Source organism: Pollachius pollachius, assembly GCF_949987615.1.
Source record: "Pollachius pollachius genome assembly, chromosome: 19".
NCBI classification, from domain to species: domain Eukaryota; kingdom Metazoa; phylum Chordata; class Actinopteri; order Gadiformes; family Gadidae; genus Pollachius; species Pollachius pollachius.
This window is the reverse complement of record NC_136952.1, coordinates 5798257-5821917: the sequence shown is the minus strand read 5'-3', so window position 1 is coordinate 5821917 and position 23661 is coordinate 5798257. Positions and strand designations below refer to the sequence as shown.

The 23661-nt window shown below is 46.7% G+C and overlaps 3 protein-coding genes across 3 annotated transcripts; 1 reads left to right on the top strand and 2 right to left on the bottom strand.

Moving 5' to 3' along the window:
- Window positions 1-724: 724 nt before the first annotated feature.
- Window positions 725-10631, bottom strand: kif22 (kinesin family member 22). The gene is made up of 13 exons (XM_079757530.1): window positions 10505-10631; window positions 10024-10218; window positions 9778-9905; window positions 8667-8821; window positions 8187-8396; window positions 6040-6436; window positions 5544-5643; window positions 4831-4942; window positions 3792-3981; window positions 2317-2420; window positions 1425-1625; window positions 1054-1113; window positions 725-947 (listed from the first exon to the last, which is right to left on the bottom strand). Exons 2-13 carry the CDS (start codon window positions 10209-10211, stop codon window positions 918-920), a joined length of 1875 nt encoding a protein of 624 aa, XP_079613656.1. The 5' UTR covers window positions 10212-10218; window positions 10505-10631; the 3' UTR covers window positions 725-917.
- Window positions 10632-10987: 356 nt separating this feature from the next.
- On the top strand, window positions 10988-13529 carry pagr1 (PAXIP1 associated glutamate-rich protein 1). Its single transcript, XM_079756409.1, has 5 exons — window positions 10988-11160; window positions 11453-11650; window positions 12127-12469; window positions 12563-12651; window positions 13208-13529. The coding sequence occupies exons 2-5, from the start codon at window positions 11476-11478 to the stop codon at window positions 13441-13443; spliced, it is 843 nt and encodes a 280-aa protein (XP_079612535.1). The 5' UTR covers window positions 10988-11160; window positions 11453-11475; the 3' UTR covers window positions 13444-13529.
- A 686-nt stretch (window positions 13530-14215) lies between these two features.
- Window positions 14216-22180, bottom strand: tlcd3bb (TLC domain containing 3Bb). The gene is made up of 7 exons (XM_079756434.1): window positions 21818-22180; window positions 20237-20421; window positions 19757-19840; window positions 19007-19232; window positions 18545-18640; window positions 17351-17460; window positions 14216-16877 (listed from the first exon to the last, which is right to left on the bottom strand). The coding sequence occupies exons 2-7, from the start codon at window positions 20359-20361 to the stop codon at window positions 16655-16657; spliced, it is 864 nt and encodes a 287-aa protein (XP_079612560.1). The 5' UTR covers window positions 20362-20421; window positions 21818-22180; the 3' UTR covers window positions 14216-16654.
- Between the last annotated feature and the right edge of the window lie 1481 nt (window positions 22181-23661).

The window sequence follows — 23661 nt, the reverse complement described above, 5'->3', positions numbered from 1 at the left end:
AATGGTTCGGCAATGAGGCCAGCTGGGATAGGACCCCTGATACTCCCTCATCCAGAAGGGTTTAATAACCTTAAATGCTAACCTGGTCAGACTGGTTTAATAACCTTCAATAATAACCCATGGTCACCAAGACTGGTTTAACTACCCTAAGTAACCTGGTCAGACAGACCGGTTTATAGCCTTAAATAACCCATGGTGAGACCGACTGGTTTAATTACCCTGAGTAACCTGGTCAGACAGACTGAAATAACCTAAAATATAACCCATGGTCAGACCGACTTGTTTAATTACCCTAAGTCACCTTGTCCAACAGACTGGGTTAATAACCTTTAATATAACCCATGGTCAAACAGACTGGTTTATTAACCTCTTATAACCTGGTTATCTAGCCGTTGTTATTAACCCTCTTATAACCTGGCCGGATTGGTTTAGTCACCTCTTACAACATGGTCTTCAAGACTGGTTAATTTAACCTCCTCAACCTGGTCCGCCATACTGGTTAATTTAACCTCCTCAACCTGGTCCGCCATACTGGTTAATTTCACCTCTTACAACATGGTCCTCCGAACAGGTTCATTTAACCTCTTACAATCTGGTCAGACAGACAGATTAATTAACCTCTTATAACCTAGTCCTCCAGGCTGGTTAATTAACCTCATGTAACCCGGTCATCCACGCGGTTTTAAAAACAGACCATTTACCTTCTAATAAGTACAAGTTAATGTGAATACAAGCAGGGTTTATTAAAGATAAACGTCTCCATTATCCAACACCAAGCATCACAGTATAAACATATCATAGGAATACAAATTAAAACAAACATTTCAAAAAATACCTTTAAAACCAAAAGAGGTGCAAGATATAATGTATACATTACTAAACTGTACAAAAACATTTAATTTCAGACGCCGAAGAGGTCATAGTCCAAAGGAACTCAGGAGGTTTGCCTGCAACGAGAGGAAGGACCAGTTAGCTTCCCGTGATGCTGTGAATCGCATCACAAACAATAAACAGTTTGGAAGTACAATCATCACTACAGCGTAAGCAGTTCACCTTCATGAAGGAGGAAAACCTCTTCTCCGTGATGCCTTCTATCTGGATCAGGTCCTCCAACTGTGGACACACAACGTATTTAAACCCCAGAAAGACCCACCAGGTGAGGGATGTTTTAAGGGGACATATGCCACCAGTTGTGAGTGTAATTAGCCGTTACAAGATGACATGACGAAAAGATGAGCAACGTTTGCTACAGTCCAATGGGCAGGCTGGTAGACTGATCTATCCAGCACACATCTAGGCGGACACGCCCACTTGTGATGTCAGAAGAGGCAGATTTTCAAAACAGCTTGTAACAGCCAATCACACTCATAGCTGGTGGTATAACAGGTCACCTGACAACAGGTGACCCGGGGAGCGGTGCGTACCTTGGTGAAGCCGCCGTAGATCTCTCTCCAGCCGAGGATGAGCTTGGCCTTCTTGTCTCCGATGAGCTGCAGGCCCTTCAGGTCTTTGTGGGAGCCATTGTTGAGGAGCGTCAGGATCTTCTGCTTGCACTGCTCCACCAGGGAGCAGTCCAGGTGGGCCTCCCAGCTCGAAGGAGTCACGTTCTCCTTCCCCTCCGGCTCCTGGAACCCAAACAACCTTTAATACGGACGACCGCATCCTGTCCCGTTCACCGCAGTTTTTCCAAACCTTGCGTTAAAAGAAATCTGACGATGCACTTTTAAAAATTATTTATGCATTTTCATCCTTTATTATAGAGCGAGATAGAGAGGAAGGCATGGGAGACAGAGGGGAGGACATGGGGCAAAGGACCACGGGCGGGATTCCAACCCGGGTGGCTGCGATCAGGGCAGAGCCTATAGGGTACGCGCACTACCGGGGGGGCCACCGGGTCGACCCCTGACGACGCACTTTTAATTAAGACAATTTAAGAAGTTCAAAATGTTTAGTGGAAGGTAGATAAAACACTAATGCTTAATGAGCTGAATCCCTGGGCGCGCTACTAAGCTCACCGTGTGGTCAAAAGATTTTTGGAAGCAGCTGCTTCGGGTCCCACCCACTTGTGGGGTCCCATGCCCCAAAAAGTCTGGTTCTGTGGTACCAGACCGAGGCGGCAGTAGGTCATATGTGAGCGCACCGGGGCCCATTTCATCCCCACGCTGAATCAGCGGGTCGTTTAAACGCAGTTACTGATTACGGTATTCAAAGCGGGTTTGCCGGCTGCCCATCCAGACTGAGCTCAGCGGTCTGGGACCAGGCTGTGAGCCAGGAGAGGCTGACTGGGTCGCTGGAACCACCTCCTCCTTTACTGACCTCATCCTGGTCCGACTGCTGCTGAGTCTTCTTCTTCTTCTTCTTCATGCAGACAGACGTCTTCTTCACCACCAGCACCTGCTTGAGAGGCTGCAGCTGGGTCACTGGAGGAGTGGTGGAGAGGAAGGAGGGAGGAGAAGGATTTGAGAGAGATGGAGGGAGGGGAGGAGGAATAGATGCAGAAGAGGAGGGAATCATCAAGTTAGGTAACAAAAAAGACAATATTTTTAATAGATCATACAGGATGGCGGTGTGGGATACAGGGCTGCGGTGGTGTAGGACAAAGGCTGGTGGTTGCGGTGGTATAGGACACAGGGTAATGGTGCCTGGGCATGAAGAGGAGTGATGTAGATACAGGGAACAGAATGCTGATGCACGGCTTTAAGGCCGAGATCCCGAGGCAGTGGGTCACAATACACATCCATCTCCAAAACAAAAGCAAGGTTACGGGTCTGGATTTAAAAGGTCACTTCATTCCACTTAAATAAACCCCCGCCCCCCCGCCCATCGAGGGGGCCAATCAGAGAGCAGGGACGGCCCAGGCTTTGGGCTCCATCGGGGTGGGGGGTTTGTGTGGATGTCCTACAGCCTGACAGAGGGATGCTGAGGTCGAGTAAAAAGAAACCCAGCCTCAGGGTCACCCGATCCAGGCCTTCATGGTCGATAGAGAATCTACTGGCTCAGCCCTTCTAGAGGGTATGCAGGACAGCCCATGCCTCAACTTGCACGTCCCTCTAGAGGTGGCTGACAGGTGGATGACCACCACAGCAGCTTCTCCCAACTCTGAGCAAAGTCACCATTACAAACCATCGCAGAGTACCGCAATACTCGGTCCAACCACGGGTGGTGCCGTTTCGCTGGTTTCATATGACAATGGTTCTGCAATAACGCCCAGTCAACATGACTGGCCTTAAAAGTTCTGACCCCTATTTTAAACTATGGTTTAGAAGCACAAAAGCTTTTTCTGCCCCAACAACGATGGTATATTCTGATCTCAACTGTTACGACGTGTTAAGACACCTCCCGAAAGCTACTCGAGTTTCCGACAGGAAAACCGGTGTTTAGTGGGGAGAAGACATGGGCTGAACCAAGCGTATGTTGCCCTGGAGGGATCTCCACGATGTGGACCTTACTTAAACTTTGACCCGACGTAACTCGCTGACTGACCGATTTGCAGCACAGTCGAAAAGAGTAATTTAAGCAGTGGGTGGTTTTGATTTTGGCTCACTGGAGAACACATCGCCTGCCCTAGTTACACGCTAGACGCCCACTGCGCTCAAAGCGGACGCATCTCAAGTAGATGCACCTCAAGTCTTTGAATACAATCGTCTGCTGATTTTTTTTTTATTTAGGGACCCCTCATGAGGAGCCTTTGCTCAAACTAACAAACTTTCGATTTTTAGTACCTCCTGAGCTAAGCCGACCCCAATAAATTACAAAATGAATATGTAAATAGAGTGCAGCGCCAGACTGACCCTGTAGAGGTAGAACCATCGCCTGCTGTTTCTTGGGCTTGGCAGTGTTGCCGGAGGCGGGCTTCAGCTGCAAAGGGGGCAGGTTGTTCCTGAACATAGAGTCTTGATTGGACGATGAGGAATCCCAAGACAAACCGCCGCCAGACGGGCAGTTGAGGCGAACAAACTCCTTTTGCCTCTCCTTCAACGCCTGGAGAGAGAAGTAGAAACACAGAGAAGGGGAAAGAGAGGTAGACAGATATAGAGGGCAGGGGGAGAGGGACATTGAAATAGACAGAAAGGCAGAAGGGAGGGAGACACAAAAAGGAAAAAAAGAATAACAGAAAGAGTGGACAGTAAAAGGACAGACTTTAATCCATCTGCCAGCTTGGCTGTAAGTTTGTTACATAAGAGTTTCTTGTGAGATATTAATAACGAACTGATACATGCTGACATGATTCTCAGTCTTGGGGTGAGAAACTGTTCTCACACCCCAGCAGAGGAGGAACACATGTTTCTGTCTCTAATCTCCCAGCAGGCCTTGCAGCAGCCAGTGAGTGTGTTATAGAGAAAGAGTTGATTTCGGCACAGCTACCAAATCCTGGTCTACTGAACAGAGACCACAACCTGTTTAAGATGCCTTCAGATTATGGCTACCACTAATAATTAATCTATTGATGAATCGTGCAATGTAAACTACACATTTCATATCCTTCAGATGTTAAACAGATGATCGATTTTTGTGTTCATTTTGTGTTTAGGGAATGGAGAAACCTTTACAAGCAACCTTTTTAGCAGCCGTCTATTGCAGTCAAAATATATTTTGAAATCACTAAGAGCAGACCAATGACAGAATAAAGTGACTGACATGAGCGCCCAAATTACGTAGAGATATTGAATAAAGATATTAATGAAAAAATTGAATTAAACTTTTTTTCAGAAAAAGTATTCTAAGAGAAAAATAACGTGTTGACTACAAATATTAACGTTGACACATATTCAGTGTCAGTCATCAATGGAGTCAACGAATCACAGCAGGCCGCCGTGTGAGTCAGTGTACCTCGATCTCTTTGCGTGACTGCTGCATGGTCTGATTGTCCTTCTCCTGACAGCCCATCATCAGCTTCTCGAGCACTACCAGTCTGTCCAGCACAGAGGGTGCTGATGTACCGCTGGACTTACAGACAGAGGTAAGAAGGAGGGACACGGTGGAAAGAAGGATGTAAAGAAGTGAAAGCGTAGGAGGAGGAGATGGGAGAGCGTGTGACATAAAGAAAAGCAGATGAGTGTCAACATACAAGCAGCTAGAACAAAACATTTCCCTGTTTAACTAAAAACTAGCCATCAGCAGATATCGCTTAAACTCTTTTTAAACAAGTGGACGTGGCATGCAAGGAACATGTTGCTATGGAAACCATGGCAACCCGTAGGAGCTTTATCTGGTCTGTTAAGCAGAGCAATACAAAACAGGATAAGCCACCTGTGCATCTAAACACAGCTGTCTCTGTTTCTGTCTCTATTCTACCGGCAGGCCTTGAAGCAGGCAGTGAGTGCTGCAGAGAGAGTTGATTTCGGCACAGCTGACAAATCCTGTTCTACTGAACACAGACCACACCCTGTTTAAAATGCCTTCACACACAAACAGTAAACGCATAATATATACACACTGACTTATACACACTGAAACTAACTTACAGTTAATACAGGTACACATGTCATTGAGAAGAAGGTAGGGTTTAGGGCATCTAGAGTAGACTGAGATGGGCGTCAGACCTGGGGTGCGGGGCCGGAGGAGAGGCTGTGATTGGTTTGCGGTCGTCTTTGTGTTTCTTCCTCAGCTGGTCCGCCTCAGGCTCCTCCCGGAGTCGTTTGACTGGGGGAGAAAGAAGAGCGGGTCAAGAGTATTCTGAGGGAGTCAGGGCCGACCACTACATAAAGTATACTAGCTGCAAGCAGTAGGCTGCTGTAACCCTCGCTAGGTATGAGCAACAACATGGTCTGATATAAATCAGACTAGCCTAAAGTGGCTACGTTAGAGCCTATAAATGTGACTTGGATTAATCGGGTTACCTAGGAATATCAACATTTGTAGCTATAAACATGACCAGCAACCTTGGCAGCTATAAACACGACCAGCAATGAGTAGCAACCTTGGCAGCTATAAACATGACCAGCAATGAGTAGCAACCTTGGCAGCTATAAACATGACCAGCAATGAGTAGCAACGTGGGCGGATATGAATCCAGCCAGCGACAAGTTATCGCCTCACCCTGTGGGACGGGGACCGTGAGCGTCTCGCGGACGAAGGGCTTGTTGACAATGAGTTTGGACTTGGCGGCGAAGTTCAGCGCGCTGAACGTATCGAAGTAGTAGCTGTACTCCGGGGCAATGTTGGTGATCATGACGGAGTGGGAGGAGCCTCCGAGCGAGTCCTGCAGCAGGCGCGTCAGCTTGCTGTCGCGGTACGGCACGCGGCCGCCCGCGCCGCCGTTCAGGGAGTCCACCACCTTGCTGAGGGTGAAGAGGGACAGGTTGATGGCGCCGCTCTCCTTCAGCCGGAGGCCCTGGTTCCCCGTGCGCCGGTTGTCCTCAGAGCCGGCCAGGTCCACCAGGTACAGCTTTCCCGTCTGCTGACGGTGGGGCGGGGCGCGCTGCGTCCGCACCACCTGACCGCCAGGAGGATGGTTGACAAAAGTCAGATGGACTGCATTTATAGATGGCTTTATTCGAAAGCGCCTTTCAACATTGCCAAACATTCCCCCATCCATGCACACATTCACACACCGACAGCGGAGTCAACAGTGCAAGGCGACAACCAGCTCGTCGGGGGCAGTTAAAGGACAATTCCGGTGTAAAATGGATTTGGGATACGTTTTGTATGATACCGGTTGGAACGTTCGTTTTGGAGCACAAAAATCACCCGTCAACGCCATCTTGTTTTTAAGATAGATAGGTAGATTGACGAACACAGATTGTGACATCCATCAGCAACACACAAGCTCTGTGTTCGCAAATCTACCTATCAAGTCTTAAAAACAAGATGGCATCGACGGGTGATCTACTGATGGTATTGTGTGTATAAAATGTTATTTTTAATAAACAATCTGTACACTTACAAAGTTATCAATGCCTCGTTGTATATGATGAGACCCTTATTATACTACCAAAGAAATGTCGGGCTACTTTAGCCTTTTAAGTGGATTAAAATAGTGATTTAGTTTTTACCATAACACATGCCCCTATCGTTCCAGGTTTATAGCGTTTTGATAGAATCGGCTAAAAACAGCCAACTGAAGAATGCGTCTATATGCGTTTTTTGTGCTCCAAAACAAACGTTCCAGCTCGTTAACATACAAAACATATCCCAAATCCATTTTACACCGGAATTGTCCTTTAAGGGCTGATTATGGTCCTACGTTCACGCAACGCAAGGGGGTTACGGACCCCCTACCTCCTTGTGGACCCTCCTTGCGTCCACCGCAAGGAGTTGACGTGCTCCTCCCAAAAATTGCAAGCTTCCATCGAGGCGACACAGCAACAAGGGCTGTGATTTGTCCGCTTACTACAACCCGACGCAGAACCATAAAGGTTCACGACTGCGTCGAAGCGTCTGCGTGGTCGGTGCATTGCGTGAACCTGGGACCATAATCAGCCCTTTAGGGACACCTTGACTCTCAGGTATGAGGAGCCGGGGATCAAAATAGCAACCTTGCGGTTACCAGCCAACCCGCTCTACCTCCTGAGCTACTACCGCACCAAGGACCCCGATGAAGAGCATAGGAGGAGGCCGACCGTGGTGGCCGAGTTCATGTCTACTGGGGTTCTGTGGTCTTGAAGGACCCCTATTTTACCACCTGGTGACAAGGCGATTAGTCATTTCTAAATATAAACCTAATAGCATGCTGTATAACGATCAGTTGGTCCAAATGACTGGGTAGGCCGATCTTGCCATCATATATCTGATGACAGATGTATTGACACTGACAATTTTGAAAGCTTGTTATGGGTAATCAACATCACCTGGTGGTTAAATAGAGGCCTGTTGTATAGAGACCATTACTATATTTATACTGAAATTTCTGTCAAATTAAATTATGTTATTTCTATCTCTGATATCCCAGCAGGCCTTGCAGCAGCCAGTGAGTGATACAGAGAAAGAGTTGATTTCGGCACAGCTACCAAATCCTGGTCTACTGAACAGAGACCAAAACCTGTTTAAAATGCCTTCACAGAACCCAACACGCTAGCTACACACAAACAAACTAGCAACTGACAGATTGCATATATATGATAATTCTCTTCGGGTCAGAGCACAGAAGAGCCTGTATATTATGGTCCTCTACATATGAGAGCCCAGAAGAGCCTGTATATGATGGTCCTCTACGGGTTAGAGCCTAGAAGTACAGGAGAGCGCACCTTGATGAGCAGAATGGCATGGCTGCGACTGGAGCGCTGATTCAGCTTTGTGGAGGCGGTGGTCCGGTTCAGACTGGCGGGGACGAAGTGGCGGTCAAAGTCTGAGAAGGAGGCGAGCGGGGTCTGGGTCAGCCCCGGGATCAGGATGTTGCGGTCCTTGTCTTCCCTGATGGACAGGTCCTGGGTGCTCGGGGACAGCAGGTCCAGAACCTGAGGAGGGAAAAGAGAGACGTCAAGATGACCATCTGCAGGAGACCATCAACTACTGTCCTGAGGCAGATGCTAGTTAGTTCCCAATTCATTTGAATCTAAGCTCCTAGCAGGCCTTGCAGCAGCCATTAATTAATTATTGCAGAGAGCCAAAGTTGATTTCATCACCAGCTACAAAATCCTGAACAGAGACCACAACATGTTTAATATGCCGTTGCAAGCGGAACACAATACCACCATCTAGTTGCAGTTCTAAGACCACAGCTCTACCTTCTCGTTGTAGATCTCCAGGTAGGACATGGCCAAACTGCAGCCCCAGCCGTCCTGCCCCTCTTCCTGGGTGCGGACAAGCTTGAAGACCTCCTTCACAGCACGGGGGATCACCCCGGGTTGCTCACGGCTGCCCAGCATGGTGTGCGTCTTACCTGTGGACAAAAACAAGAGTCAGACCTTGATTGCTGCTGAGTAAATGAGTGATTAAAAAGGGCCCTTACTTTACCACCAGGTAGGATGCTGATTAGTCATTAATGACTACCCAGTAAAAACTTGAATTGAATTGATTGTGTCCAAATTTAAACCTAGCAGGTAGTCGATTTGAGGGTGCTTTTAATTTTTTCCCTCTATACAGAGATGCAAAGTCCACAATAGTTTCCAATTATGAATACAAATTGAGGGTCAGTTTAACCTGCATTATATAAATCTGTGTTCATTGACCTGTTTCACCGTTGGCAATAGTGGGATACCTACCTCCACAGTAAACATTCTGAAACGTGTGTGGTCTATGGTTTAATGGCATTATAGTAATGCTATTGTTTTGGGCAGGGAACTTTGTAATTTGCCTCTTGGGCAGAAATATTGACCCAACAATCACTCTATAGAGCTGTGCCTCTGCCTGAACGCTTATCTTGAAAACCCGGTCTCCGCAGGTATACATCATTGCACACTGGACACATACCGGGCTCTTTATAGCGTGAATATCGTTCCAATTGAAGAAAAACGACTTACAAACTAAACTTATATTGAGCTGTCTTTAATAACACCAGCACCACAGCACATACAGCTATACATTTGCCTTGCCGTTTTGATGTTAGATGATTCGCACGGGCAGTAATGCAACGGCAAATATTATAATCGTTAACATTGTGATGCCGACAAAGATTAAGCAAGCCCTTTCAGACTTCAAAAAAAATGGGTGAGCTCTAACTCAATGAGCGGTGAGCACTATTTGGGGATTGCAAGCATCACGGAGTTGATCCATCCATCACATATCGGGGTGAAAAACACACCTTGTATAATGACTAATCATATAGAGGCTACTCTGCGTCACATCGGGTGGTAAAACAGGGAACCTTTGGGCAACCAATACTGTTAAATGTCCTACCTGCTCCTGTGGGCCCGTAGGCCAACACGCTGGCGTTCTGTCCAGTCAGAATGTGTGGTAGAATGGGCTTCACGGAGGCGAGGAACACACCTTGCTCGGTCGTCTTCTCATCGTGGAAGGCGTCAAAACTGAATAAAACACAAAGTTTCGATTTAGCAGACAGCCTCTCCAAAGTGAATTACAAGTGGTCGGAACACAAAACATACAATGATACGGAATACACAGCGAGGACTTCTGAAGACTCACTGGTATTTGACTGTCTCCGTGGCGTTCCTCCAGTTGATTATCTCCAGGTTCTGGGAGTCCAGCCCGCGGACACATGGACCTTCGGCCTTTTCGTCCTCCTTCTCCATGTAGGGCCGTAGGCGAACGGCCACCCGCACACGGGACGTCTTCTTGGCCCCAGTGTCCGCTGCAGGGACACGTTGCGCCATATCTTGGCTGCAAACAAAAAAGATGGACGCTGCTAAATATCATACGAGTCGACTAGAGATCGGGTTTAAGTCGTGCTATTCGTTCAGCAATAGCCGTCTTTATCGTTCTCCATAAACAAGCCAATGATAAGCCACGTTTTAATACTTTAAGCCAGTAACTACATCGATCTATCAATCTTAACTTCTACCAAACCTCGTAGCGAGTAACGGTAGGCAACGCCTACGATAAGATAACACCGCAGTTCATTAATAGAGTCAAGCATCATTTTTTACTATAGATGTTCCAGTATTACCTTGGCTACGTTCACGTTCGATAATGTTTGTTCAATAAACTCAGCGTTCCCGGTCGGTTTCAATACTAAAATGTTTTGAACGCAACAATGGCGATTCAAAACCTCTCCAAACAATTTTGAATGCAAACCGGAAAGCCGAACTGACCAATCAGGAGCCGCTGAATCCCTCCCGCGCAACGCGTCGCATTTTATTAACACGTCATAATCGCGACTAGTATTCACATATATATATTCATATTTCGACATGATTAAAAACGTTTGAACGTATAATGCATTTTTCATTTAATCAAATTGACAATTAATGAGATGTATAGCCGTGGTGAAAAAACAGAATGCTTCTCCGCCCGTGTCTATTTGAGTGCTGCTCTTGTAGCAGATCTATATGACACACAGACTAGCCCAAGTGTTGTGGTTTAGGCGCATCCACATTAGCGGCTGTTAGTGGCACTGCGCGGTCGCTCAAAGTCAGTAGGTTCGGTTCAAAATGGCGCTATGTTTACCTGTCCGTAGGCATAGGACCCGAACGCTTTTTCTAGTTTAACCGTCTTAGTTGTCATTATAATATCCAGGATTTATCCCCATGAGGTGAACTGATGCTTTTATTCTTTGGAAATATCGTCTATCGGGATATCTGCGACTTAACTGGTCTGCAATAGGTAAATTAGACGTTCACATTCTCCAGCCATAATAATCATTAACCTTAGAAATTAGGCACTAACTCTTTATTAGTCCTAAAAAAAATATAGGTTAAACACTTTAAAGTTATCCTTTTCGGCCATGATGTTAACAACGAACTAAGGAGATATAAACACTATGAATAAAGTTAACTATAGCCATAGTTGTAACACCCCAACCCCTTCTCCAGTAGAGTCGTATGCGGTCGGAACCCCCAAGTCATTCATTTGTGTCACCAACGTGTAACTAACTACCATTCTGCGGGGCTGATAGGATAAATTGCGGCTGCTGACGGGATGCAAGCCGAGGCGATGGAGCCCTCGCTGCGCGAGGGCATCGAGGCGCTGGCGGTTGGCGACAAGACCGCAGAAGAGAAGGAGGAGAAAAGCGGGGACCTTGGTAGTAATGACGTCAAGATGGTAGAAGCATCTGTTGAAGAAACCACTTCACCGGATGAGAAGACAAACAATGGTGCGTTTGGTCGTTCGATAAACGATCACTTTTGTCCGTTGTAGTGATGTTTCTGTGATGCACCTTTTTTGTGTATCAAATAGGGTGCAATTACTATGACTATTTGGCGGACGCCCAGGTTGCTTTTTTTCATCCAAAGATATTTACAGTGAATACAGACCCATGCCATTAAAGGAGCAGTTAGGGGCTCGGGCATCATGCTCCAGGGTACCTTAGATTGCAAACCAAACACCTATCGACTGTGAGTCGAACACCTTACCAACCGCAAGCTATCCTCCTGCCTACTTACTATACAGGTCAAGTTTTCCTGTACTTACTTCTAAACATAAAGCCCCTCTAACCTGATACCCTAACCTAATACGTCAACTAAAAGTCTATGTGTTAAGATAATACTTAATTGGTCCGTGGCAGGGCTTTTGCACATCTCTTTTACGCTGAGCTGTTGTTCCAACGTGTGCTTGTTGGTGTTGTTCCAGGAGGGGAGGAGGGCGGAGGAGAGGGGCAGGAGTCCCAGCGAGGAGACTCCCTCCTGGGGTCGGATGGAGGCGAGAAGACTGGGGAGGCGGAGGATGAGGAGGAGGAGGAGGAAGAGTGGGAGGTCCCGTACAGTGACGAGGAGTTAGAGCAGCCTCGCACGTGGATGCCCCCGCCTGCCGAGATCAAGCGTCTGTACGAGATCCTGGCGAAGGGGGAGGCACTGGAGCTGAGCTTCGAGCCCCTCCCTCGCCGGCCACCCACGCCGGAGCGCACCCCCTCTCCCGAGAGGGACGACGACGAGGACGACGACGCCGAGAGCGAGCGGGCGGGTGGAGAGAGCAAGTGAGTTATAACCCTAACCCTAACGGACAGGAGATCAGGGCACTCATTCTGCTGCTTGTCGACTGGTTCTAACCGTGACCCTTCTCCCGCCAGGGTTGTGTCTCCGACGGAGTTTGACTTTGACGAGGAGAAGACGCAAGCCACTCCGAAAAGCTCCTTCATCAACCGACGCAGAACGCCAGGTAACCTGCTAACTTAACCGTCTCGAACCGGGCCATATCCAACCTAAACATAAACATCTCTATCCTTATGCATAAACATAAACTTCTCTACCTTAACTGAACCTAACCATCTCTAACTTAATAAACATAACCATCTCTAACCTTGTACTTTAAGTAAACAAACTCGTAACTTAATATTAACCTAACCGTCTTTAACCTTAAAACTATCAATATCTCTTACCTAATTATAACCTGATCCTAAACTTTACCCCCACTAACCCAAAACCTAAGCCTAACCATCTCTAACCTTATACTAAACTTAAGCCCCTTTAGCCTAACTAACAATCTCTAACCTTATACTAAACTTAAGCCCCTTTTAGCCTAACTAACAATCTCTAACCTTATACTAAACTTAAGCCCCTTTAGCCTAACCAGCAATCTCTAACCTTATACTAAACTTAACCCTCTCTAACTCTATCCTAAACTTGACTGTAACCATCGCTAACTCAACCCCCTGTACCCTAACACCTAAAGTGACCCCTCTCCATCCTCTGACCCCGGGTCCGTTTCCCCCCAGGGTCCTCAGCCCGCTCTTCTGTGAAGCGTGAGGCGCGTCTGGACAAGGTTCTGTCCGACATGAAGCGCCACCGGCGAATGGAGGAGCAGATCCTGCGGACGGGGCGGGACCTGTTTAAGAGTGACAAGCGTGTAGAGGAGCCGCTGTCCCCCAACAGTCAGAAGGAGAGGGAGAAGGAGCGGGAGAGAGACAGCAACCCAGACACCATCTTCTCTCCTAGGCAAAGGAGATATTGAGAGACACCATAGCACCCAGAGGACCTCTTGCTTTGAAACTTGAATTTTATATCCGTCTTGGACTTTTGTATGTTTTTTAAGCATGTTTTGTAATAACAGTAATAAACCCTTTATTCAATGTAAATGCTGGTTGGATGCCTTTCACTATAAATGAGTTTAACGTTTCTCCTGCAGAATGTGGCCTGGCTGGGTTAGATGCTGCAAGTGCCTTTTGTTTCTCTAAAAATATATAATAACTAACATACTTAATAACCTTCAACCATAATCAATAAAACCACTTTACAGACCCTGGGTCACCAACAAGTTACGCTTGTAACTTGGTGACCCAGGGTGCTCAGCGCCCTCTAGTGGTCAAACGTATGTATTGCATATTTTACTGGGCGTAATCAGGCAAGTGTTTCAGGATGCTAGTTCTGGTCGTTATTCCTTATTGCTGTATAGTTACGATACAAACACTTAACATACACGGCTGAACATCATCATATAAGTCACCATTTTCAGAGCCAACATTTTTGTAAAACTAAGCTAAAGAGCCAATGGGTTGTAACAACAGAATAACATTCTATTGACAGGTTAAGGTTCTTCTGGGCATAGAATAATGTTCCATTGATAGTCATGTTCTAAAGGCAGTATAATGTTCTATTGGCAGTGGAATAATGTTCTATTGACAGAACACGTTTTAAACAGTAGAATAAGGCAGAATAAGTAGAGCAGTCTGGGGACATTGGAATATATTTTAGTTAAGAGTTTGAGTAACAAGAAACGCCTGAGGTGAGGCTCAGAAGCATAGAGAATAACAGGGATGCATAAATATGCATTCAAAACCACAAATGAACCAAATAAATAAACAATAAATAAATAATTACAAATAAATAACAAGCTTTGTGGAATATACAGTACATCAGTTGAAATACTTTAGCATTGGCAACAAGCAGTACTCTATGACACCTTGGGGAGGGGTGGGCGGGGCTGGGGTCAGGCTGCCATGGGTCCACCCTCCCCGAGCTTGTAGGCTCTAGTTTGGGGTCTCTAGTTTGATGACGCGGCCCCCCAGACTCCATGGGGAATCGCTTGTTAATCTGGGTTGACCAACAGTTGACTCAAACAGATTCACGTCTGGAAAAAGTCAAACAACCTTGAATATTGGATGAAGGACACATTTCATACATTGGGGGTGGGGGTGGAATTGAAAAGAAAAAAAATCGTAAAAAGGATCGGCACAGAAAAATCATGTGGCTTTAAAAGCATTTCCCCGTTCAAGGTAAGTAAAGGCTGCCAGTAAAAAGCATTGGATTGGTTTCCCTTCAAACGGCAACGGCGACTGGATTCCCTTCCTCCAAGACGTCCAAGGACCATGGACCCTTAACCTAGTCCACGTCCAGGACCCTAAACTCCCCTTGTCCAGACACTTTCAACGCGTGGACCCCCTAGTCCAGATAATCTGAGTTAACAGAATATCTGTTGCTACTTCTTCAGATCATCCGTTGTTACGGAACAGACAATCTGACGCAACTGTAGATAATCTGACACAACCACAGATAATCTGACGTAACAAGAACAGACAATCTGACGTTAACTATAGCAGAGGATCTGACGTAATGACAGATCATTGGACACGATTACGGATAATCCGACGCAATTTCAGACAAACTGTTTGAATAGATGATCTGACGTCACGTCAACAGAAGACCATTTAAAAGTGACATTGCTACCTATCATCACTTCTCTATGGGTTGAAAACACAAAAACACATGAGCCACGTACGCGACACTGTTAAATGGAATAAGGTAATAATATCTACACTGCAGTGAAGGCTGCCTTACTGGGAGGAAAGTGTGTGTGTGTGTGTGTGTGTGTAAGGAGAACTCTGCACCCTGCTTCTCGGTTTACAGCTGAACCATTTGGACCTGGAACCCATCCCATGCCTCACGTCCATGTATGGCACGACTACGACAGCTTCTCTCCCCATGTGTATACAGGCTCAATAGATATACGACATGTTCAACAAAAGGCTGACTAAACCACGGACCCATCACAGTGGCAATATTTGGTATGTCAAATATGTGAATCTCTTTCAATGACCTGACAAGACATTCACCCCAACCCGTTAACTGGGCACTACTTTTTCTCAGTGGAACCCTTCCACTACCATCTTAATGAGTGGTTAGACATTGTAAGTTCCGACAGGTTAGGCCTTTGTGCTGGAAGTTGCAACTTATACTGTCCAGTGGAAGCAAATGGTGTCATAACAAGCATGCTTCAAATACTTAAGTTCTATTTTTCGGTCACAGGTGGTTACTAACCTTGCAAACAAAGAAACCAATGATAGCAAAGCACACATACACATGAGGCATCGGGTGGGAGACCTCAGCTGTAGTTTGAAACTAAGGCCGGAGTTCTCCTTTAATACTACTAATAAAATTAATGATAACTCATTACGAACATGTAGAACTGAGGAAACATATTAGAACGCAACGTGAACACTGAAGGAGAGTAGTAGACCAGCTAGCTCCGCTAGATGCGCTAAGCTAGCTCCGTCAAGCTAGGTGCGCTAGGCTGCGTCCCTCTCGTCTAGGGCGGGAAGGGCTGAACAAGGGGCCCAGGGACGATCAGGGGGGGGTAAGGCAGCAGCCCAGTCTGTCGGCAGGGTGGGGGTAATTGGTGCCACTGGCTACATGGTGGGTACACAGAGGTAACACTTACAAGTCAAAATACTGCTTAGCCGATGGGTGGGTAGTTTCTGGGACTTACTAAGCTGAATGAGGCCTTATCTACAGCAGATGTACTAACATACAATATAATACATTCCTAGTTCCTGCTCTGCCCGGCAACCGACAGAGCAGGATACAGTTAGCTCCGAGGGATAGCATCGCTGTACCCCAAGGCTAACTCTAGCTAGCTCTGGGGAACGGGGATGCAATCCCGGCAGGATAAAAACTAGAAAGCTCTGAGAGATAGCACTGCTATATCACCAGGCTAACTCTAGTTAGCTCAGGGAGACAGGGATGCTATGCCGCCAGGCTAGCCCTAGTGAGCTCAGAGAGACAGGGATGCTATACCACCGGTCTAACTGTCTTGTTAATCAGCGATTGGGTCCAGGTGGTCGGGGCCACCAGATGTTTCAGCCCCTGCTCCCTCCCCCCACACACTCCCGTCTCCTCTCTCTGTTGCTCCCATCCATACAGTCGCCCTCCCTTCGACTCCCGGGCTCTCAGTGAGCGCTGGACTCCGGCTCCACGGGTCGCACGCTGTACCCGTTGGCGGGGGAGGGGGACGACGCGGGCGGCCTGCGGGAGGAGCGGGTGAAGAGGCGGAAGGCCCCTCGGCAGATGAGGCTGAACCAGTAGAGCTGGGGGGCCATGAGCAGGGCGGCGCCCAGGTTACACTGCCAGGACACCCTCAGCGGGACCAGGTGGAAGGGAATGGAGGCGTACCTAGAGAGGCACACGCACACACACACACACACACACACACACACACACACACACACACACACACACACACGGTTAGCTCAGAGTCGCACACCCTATAGCAGCTAGCTGGTACATGCTATCATGCTAGCTGGTACGCGCCAACATGATAGAACGGCGACGGAATGGAATGGAACAAATAAATAAAAATGAGAGACAGACATACGGACATAGAGGCCGACCGCCAAAGAGAAAGACAGCCAGGGAGACGGAGACAAAACAGAGGCAAGGAGAGACAGACAAAGCAAGCCGGACACAGGGGGACAGAGACAGACATACATACCATAGACAGATGGGGAGAGACATACAGGGAGAGGGAGCGAGACATACAGAACATAGACAACAGGAGACAGACAGACAGAGAGAGGGAGGGAACGCACCAGACCTGCAGAACATAGACAAAAGGGAGACAGACAGACAGAGAGAGGGAGACATACCTGCCATAGGCGTAGTAGATATATGGGAAGAGAAGCACTCGAAAGACGAAAAAAGTGACCAGCATTAGAGCCCCATTCACTTTGTGCAGCAGAGTGTGTTGCTGTTTGTACTGAGAGAGAAACAGAGAGGGAGAGACAGCCAGCAGGCAGGTCGGTCAAGCTGAAGAGATAAATCACAGTGTTCGGAGAAGCACCCTGTGTGTGAGAGTAAGAGCCACCATGAGGTATGAAAGTATAGGTTGAACATCTTTTCATAAAAAAAATTAATAAAAAAAATAAAAAAATTAATAAAAACACACACAACAAAATATATACAAGATACACACTGTTTATAGAATAAGGTTTTGTTACACGTTTTGTTTTGCTGGGGTCCCTAAAGAGGGGAAGTTGATATTAGGCGGCTTGGTGGTCTTTAGTAAGGGGAAGAGTTAGTGAGAACTGGGCAGACATAGCAGCAAGAGCACAGAGGAGCACAAATATAAGCCCCCAGCCTCAAAGTGTTATCACCCCGACCTACCGGGGAATGGGGGAGGGGGTAGTGGCTGTCTGGTTTAAAGGGGAGGGATATATCAGCTGTTTAATCCAGCCTTACCATGGAAGCTATATTCAGAGGGCAACAGCTGTTACAGCTTTGTGTGTGTGTGTGTGTGTGTGCGCGTGTGTGAGTGACAGACAGGCCACACCGTCACCTAGCTACTTCACCGCTGTAGACACACACATAAAAACAAACACATGGTGTTGGTCACGTGGTGAAGCAAGAGAGCTGAGGAATGAGCCTCAGAAGACTCGTGAGTCATCGGAAACTACAACAAGGTGCATGCTTGGAATTGTGTCGAGTAGATTTAGACAGCTAAAGTCTTGGCCAGGGGAGTTGTTGAGTCGAGAGAGAGAGAGAGAGAGAGAGAGAGAGAGAGAGAGAGAGAGAGAGAGAGAGAGAGAGAGAGAGAGAGAGAGAGAGAGAGAGAGAGAGAGAGAGAGAGAGAGAGAGAAAGGAAAGACAGAGAGGAGAGGGACAGAGAGAGCGAGACAGAGAAACAGAGCTTGAGGGACAGAGAAAAGGAAAGACAGAGAGAGGAGAGGGACACAGAGATGGAGACAGAGAAACAGAGCTTGAGAGACAGAGAAAAGGAAAGACAGAGAGAGAGAGAGAGAGACAGACTGAAGGAAGACAAAAGCTGTAGAGATAAAGTTTACCTGGATAAGGATCTTCCCCAGACAGACAGAGGGGGTGCTGAGCTCAGCCATAAACATCACACCCTGGAAGTAATCTCCCTTGCCGCGCCGCAAGAACTACAGACAAAAATGACCCGCACAACAAACGAGTGATTGAGTCTTGCACACAATAACACTGAATTTCACAATATGCTTATGAATTTAAAATACTATTGACAAGTCAGACGGTAACCACATTCAGATAGTAGACGGCAGTGTAACTCATTTCAAAAAAGGCACATCTTCTCTTAGATGTGCCTAATTAAGTCTTAATGAATTACATCTAAAGACATTAAAGTGAGGAGCCAACCGACTAGTTCCCTTACTTTAGGGAATATAAATATAACCTTCATTAATATGAAGTCATGCTCAGAATTAAAAGTATTTCCATTTACAGCATCTAAGGCACGATTTTCTTCTAAGAGACTGAAAAGCGCTGGTTACCACGGAGACAGGGAAGCAGACAGTGACCATGACGACGTGATGCAGGACCATGAGGAACTCCCGGCGGAGGTAGCTGAGGAGTGCAGAGCCCACATGTTTGGGCGCGGCCGCCGCCTCCTCGTGACCCTTCACCCTCAGCTTGTACCAGTAGCACATGAACATGGCGTAGATGTCGTACACAAAGTAGGGCACGGCGAACAGGATGTAGCTGCAGGTCAGCCAGTGCCTGGAAACAAAAGGACGGAATCAGTTAGGAGAGTACAAGCCCTCAACACCTTGACCTGCCTACAAAGGCTCCCAGGGGCTGATCACCCCAGTTCAAAAGGTCACTAGGTGTAGCTCCTAACAAGAGGTCTGCACAAGCCTGGGGCGGCATAGGTATCAGTGGCTCTACTCTGTTGTTGCATGTTCTGCATTTCCTGGTGCCCTGATGCTCTTTGATGGGCCAGGTTGATAGCGAACACTGGCTGCCCCGTCGCTGGGCTGGTGGGGGGGCAGGATCAGAACAACACAGGTCCTTCTTTAACATGCTGCTCCGTGTGCTTTGGCACAGCTCTTATTTTGTGAACCGTGGAGTGACTGCAGGATATGTTCCCAGTAAGAGCCGTTGTCTTTTTACTCTAGAAACCTTTACATCCGTTAGAAACAAGCCCTCATGAGACCGGCCTACCAGTTCGAAACAGTAATTCCTTTTTGCATTTACATTGGCACATCTTATTCTGTACGGTGCCTGTGAGTTTCCGGCCTTACCCGTCCTCGATGATGTCGTCGCAGGAGGAAGCGATGATGTAGCCGGCGGAGGAGGCCATGAGGGCCTGCACGGAGGACACCAGCCTGAGGGGAACACAACCGGTCATCCCTCCAGTCCAACACTAGGGCTGGGTCCCAACACTTTGATTTGAGGCATGTCACCCGAGCACCAGCAAATGACAGATTGTTGATGAGGATCCAACCAGTCACAAACTTCAGACCTCTTAGCCAAATTACATTTGTTATATCTAGCCATGCGGTGGCGTGATATTCCAATTTCTATTGAAGTAGTTGCAGTCACAGAGTCGCAAAGGATAAACCGATGTATCCTTGGCCCAAAGACGATTCACAACCGGCTAAGCTTCTTGCTGAGCAGCTTCAGCAAATCGGCAATGAGGATAACATCTGGAGATTTAGCAGGAAACACGCGAAATCCCCCTATAGGGGCAGCTTTTTTGAATGCAGCCAGTGTTCACCCACCTGGCAGAGACGATGACGGCGTCCCCTTCGCTCCAGCGAAGGCCAGGGATGTATTTGAGGCATTGTTTAGACAGCAGGAAGAGACCGGGGAAGAATACTGAGCCAGCGGCCAAGATGCTCAACATGTTGCCCGTAGGTCCCTTGCAGCGGCTTATCTTCGGCAGGCGATCTGTGGCGCTTTCCCTCTGAGAGCAGATATTATCATTAATTAAAACCACTGTATAACATAACACTTTAATAGGCCCCTCACGGCCAGAATTTTTACCAGAGAGCACTTGCTGATTGTCTGCCGATAAAGAGTCAACCAGACTTTTTTATTATGAAGCAAGTAGCAATTATATAAGTCTTGATGGGGAAATACTTTTCCCCCATTGTAATTTGGCAGGGATCTATCAACTTTACTTCTAGAGTAGGATTTCCTTGCTTTACTATTATACATTTTGTAACCTTTAACATTTGAACAAAAGTAAAAACGTGCAGTGAAACAGTTAAATAGTGGAGCATTAACCACTACATTATCACTATGATTAACGACTACATCATAACTACAATTAAACACTACCTTTAACCTCCACATTATCACTTATATGACTACATTATAACTACGATTCAGCACTACATTATCAACACGATAAACCGTCACATTCTCACAATGATTAACCACTTTATCACTGAATAACCACTACATTATTATTGCGATAAACTACTACATTACGTATGCGTAATGTAGTGGTTTATCGTTCGAGTGGCTGTACTCTACATCCGTATTGTCAGACTTTTGAGGCCACACATGTGGATAATCCACAAAGTTACGCGGCCCATTTAACTTCACATTAGTACAAGCTGACTGATTAGGAAGAATTCAAAAGAAAATACGCACTGCGCTTTAAAATAAGAGACGGACCAGGACTAAACACTACAACCTTAAAAGGACCTCTTGTAGGTTAACCGGGCACGCTGGGTTGATCTCTTCACTATGCTGGCTAGGGCGCAGGGGGGACATCGCGGATGTAAACCAAGCTGGGTGTATTCATGGAGGGACACAAAGAGCCGCTACTGACTGATAGCGTTCAGTCATCCCGGGGACTAACGGTCTGAGAGATAAGACATCCAACTCGTAAACATCGGCGGTCGTTACTGCCACGTTGCTTCAAGCAAGGCTCTGGTTGTTTGGGGCATACGGTACACACTTTAAAAAAAACTATAAAACTGTGTGAAATGTCAGCACCTTGGAGAGTGGAAAACGGGAGAGACAACTGTGTGACTGAATCGTAAAGATATGCGGTCTGGGTCTACACCTGTTAACAATAACGACCTAAGTGAACACACCCATTATTTCTTTAAAAGGAAAAGTCCCCAGTAGCAGATAAACCGGATAAAGCCTCAGGTCAAGTGGTTTTCTTTGAAGGACAATCAGTACCCGGTACATGCGGGTCCGTCCGCGACAGTTAAGAACGATAGCAGCTAGGCTAACAACCCGGTAAGAAACCAGCACATTGGCTAGCAGCAGACTGGCCAACATCAGAGTATACACTAATCACACAAAAGTTGATGTTATTAAAACAAATGATAAACAATTACATGGAAACTATGCAGAGTCCAGCCAACGTCCGGTCCAAACGTGTGTCCTGCAGGTGGCGGTTGACGGTAAAGATGTGCCGGGGCTCTGCGCCTCGATGATCCGCATGTTTATGAGGCCAACACGGTCGGAAAAAGCGGCGGCTAACGGGCTAACGCTAGCCTGATATAACTGCTAACATTGAAGCTACTAGCTACCAACTAGCCTCCCGATGCGCTAGCTAGCAATAACGCTGTCTTCAGACAACGACTACAGAGAGTGACACCGATCAGATCCCGACTGGCATTTGCAGAAACAACGGAAATGTGCATCCATCCAGATGTCGACGTGGTAGCTAGCAGTGGTTCGATAGGAGGTCATCGGGCTCATGGGTCCTCACGTCTGCCTTTCCCTGCGGCGTCTAGCGGCAGGACGCGGTACGATACGCGTTACCACGCGTGAATGGATCGCATTGATTGGTTCGCTGAACAACGCGGCGCCGTTGCGAACGAATGCGATTTGCGAAGCGACGCGCAGGAGGCCGCGTCGCGCTGCGTCTGGTAACGTGCCGCTGGGACATGTGCGGCGGCACCCACCAGACGTCTTTGTATGTTAAACACATTCAGCAAACCACCCTTTGGGTAGATGATTGTTCATTTTGCCTCCACTCTCCGGCCAGAAAACGTGTGTTTAACCATCGATCTTATTACTCAAACGTATATAGTCCTACTTGTTCATTTTGCAATATTTTAACGTGTAGGCCTACTTGTTACTTTATTTTCATTGTTTATTTATTTGATCATGACATGGTTTCATAATTGATGCCATTCTAATTTTTAAATGTTCTGGGAAGACCTAGCGTTATATATTCAAGCCAATCAAACAAAAATAAATAAGTTAGGGTAGGCCTAATGTCATATTTATTTAAAATAAATAAATAAATACATTATTCAACTAGACATGTGCATTTTCTGAAGAAAATGCGTGTTGTTGCATCAGCAAACCCTTCGTATGTGCAGTTTCCGAGAACAAACCAACAGGTTAATGTGAGGATCCCTAATGGACCTAGTCCTTGGACCGCTTTGAAGCGGACTTGTGATTGATTGAAATATGGGGCTGATCGTTTGACTCTGATTGGGTTCTATAGCGCCCCCTGTTGTCGAATTGGTACTTGACTTTTTGTTGTTTTTTACCATTGACTTCATTTATTAAAACATAAATCGGTGAACACATGCAAAGTGGTCGTTTCAAATTGACACGGTGACGTCATTGTTCAAGCCTTCTACACAAAACTTCCCACATTACCTGACGGGGTAGTCCTTGATGGGCACACCAATTTTGAGAACTCTTGGTCTTGTGATTGATTGAATAATGGAGTGATGAAAAACTATTTCGATCCTTTATGGTATGGTCGTCTCGGGCTAGGTATGACTCGAAGAGTGGTAAATGCTCAACACGTGGTTTATTACAACAGAGAAACAAGGTAAACCAGCTTGCGTTCCGGAGGTGGTTCATGAATCATCTCTCGAACACAGGTAAACTGTTTATATTGGAAGTGGGCGGAATGGTAAATAAACCACGCCTACATGTTCAATTTACCCAGGTAGACCTTTGGTATGTTTTGGCTTGGGCCTGGACGTTTGGGTTTGACCTTGAGTTATAGTGCCCCCTGTGGTCTAAGCTGTACTAAACTTTTTGGAGACATTACTTTCGTTTTGCATATGTGTGTTTAATTTGAACCCCCACGTTTTCACGTTTGGAATGGTTGATTTAAGCGTTTTTCCTTAAATCAAAATGTTTGGTATATAAAGGTAGATGCAGTAGTGTTTGGTGTTGATCCCCCCAAAACTGAAGGCGATAACCCCAA

Bases quoted from the DNA above. Each gene is read 5' to 3' on its own strand.
- kif22 (XM_079757530.1), bottom strand. From the start codon at position 10,211: ATGGCGCAACGTGTCCCTGCAGCGGACACTGGGGCCAAGAAGACGTCC. The intron at 6,437-8,186 runs GTGCGCTCTCCT...CCTGGCGGTCAG, and splicing joins ATGCCATTCTGCTCATCAAG to GTGGTGCGGACGCAGCGCGC. The intron at 5,644-6,039 runs GTGAGGCGATAA...TTTCTCCCCCAG, and splicing joins CACGGTCCCCGTCCCACAGG to TCAAACGACTCCGGGAGGAG.
- pagr1 (XM_079756409.1), top strand. From the start codon at position 11,476: ATGCAAGCCGAGGCGATGGAGCCCTCGCTGCGCGAGGGCATCGAGGCG. The intron at 12,470-12,562 runs GTGAGTTATAAC...TTCTCCCGCCAG, and splicing joins CGGGCGGGTGGAGAGAGCAA to GGTTGTGTCTCCGACGGAGT. The intron at 12,652-13,207 runs GTAACCTGCTAA...GTTTCCCCCCAG, and splicing joins CAACCGACGCAGAACGCCAG to GGTCCTCAGCCCGCTCTTCT.
- tlcd3bb (XM_079756434.1), bottom strand. From the start codon at position 20,361: ATGTTGAGCATCTTGGCCGCTGGCTCAGTATTCTTCCCCGGTCTCTTC. The intron at 19,841-20,236 runs GTGGGTGAACAC...TGTTCCCCTCAG, and splicing joins GCCGTCATCGTCTCTGCCAG to GCTGGTGTCCTCCGTGCAGG. The intron at 17,461-18,544 runs GTAAACTTTATC...TTTCTCTCTCAG, and splicing joins TGGGGAAGATCCTTATCCAG to TACAAACAGCAACACACTCT.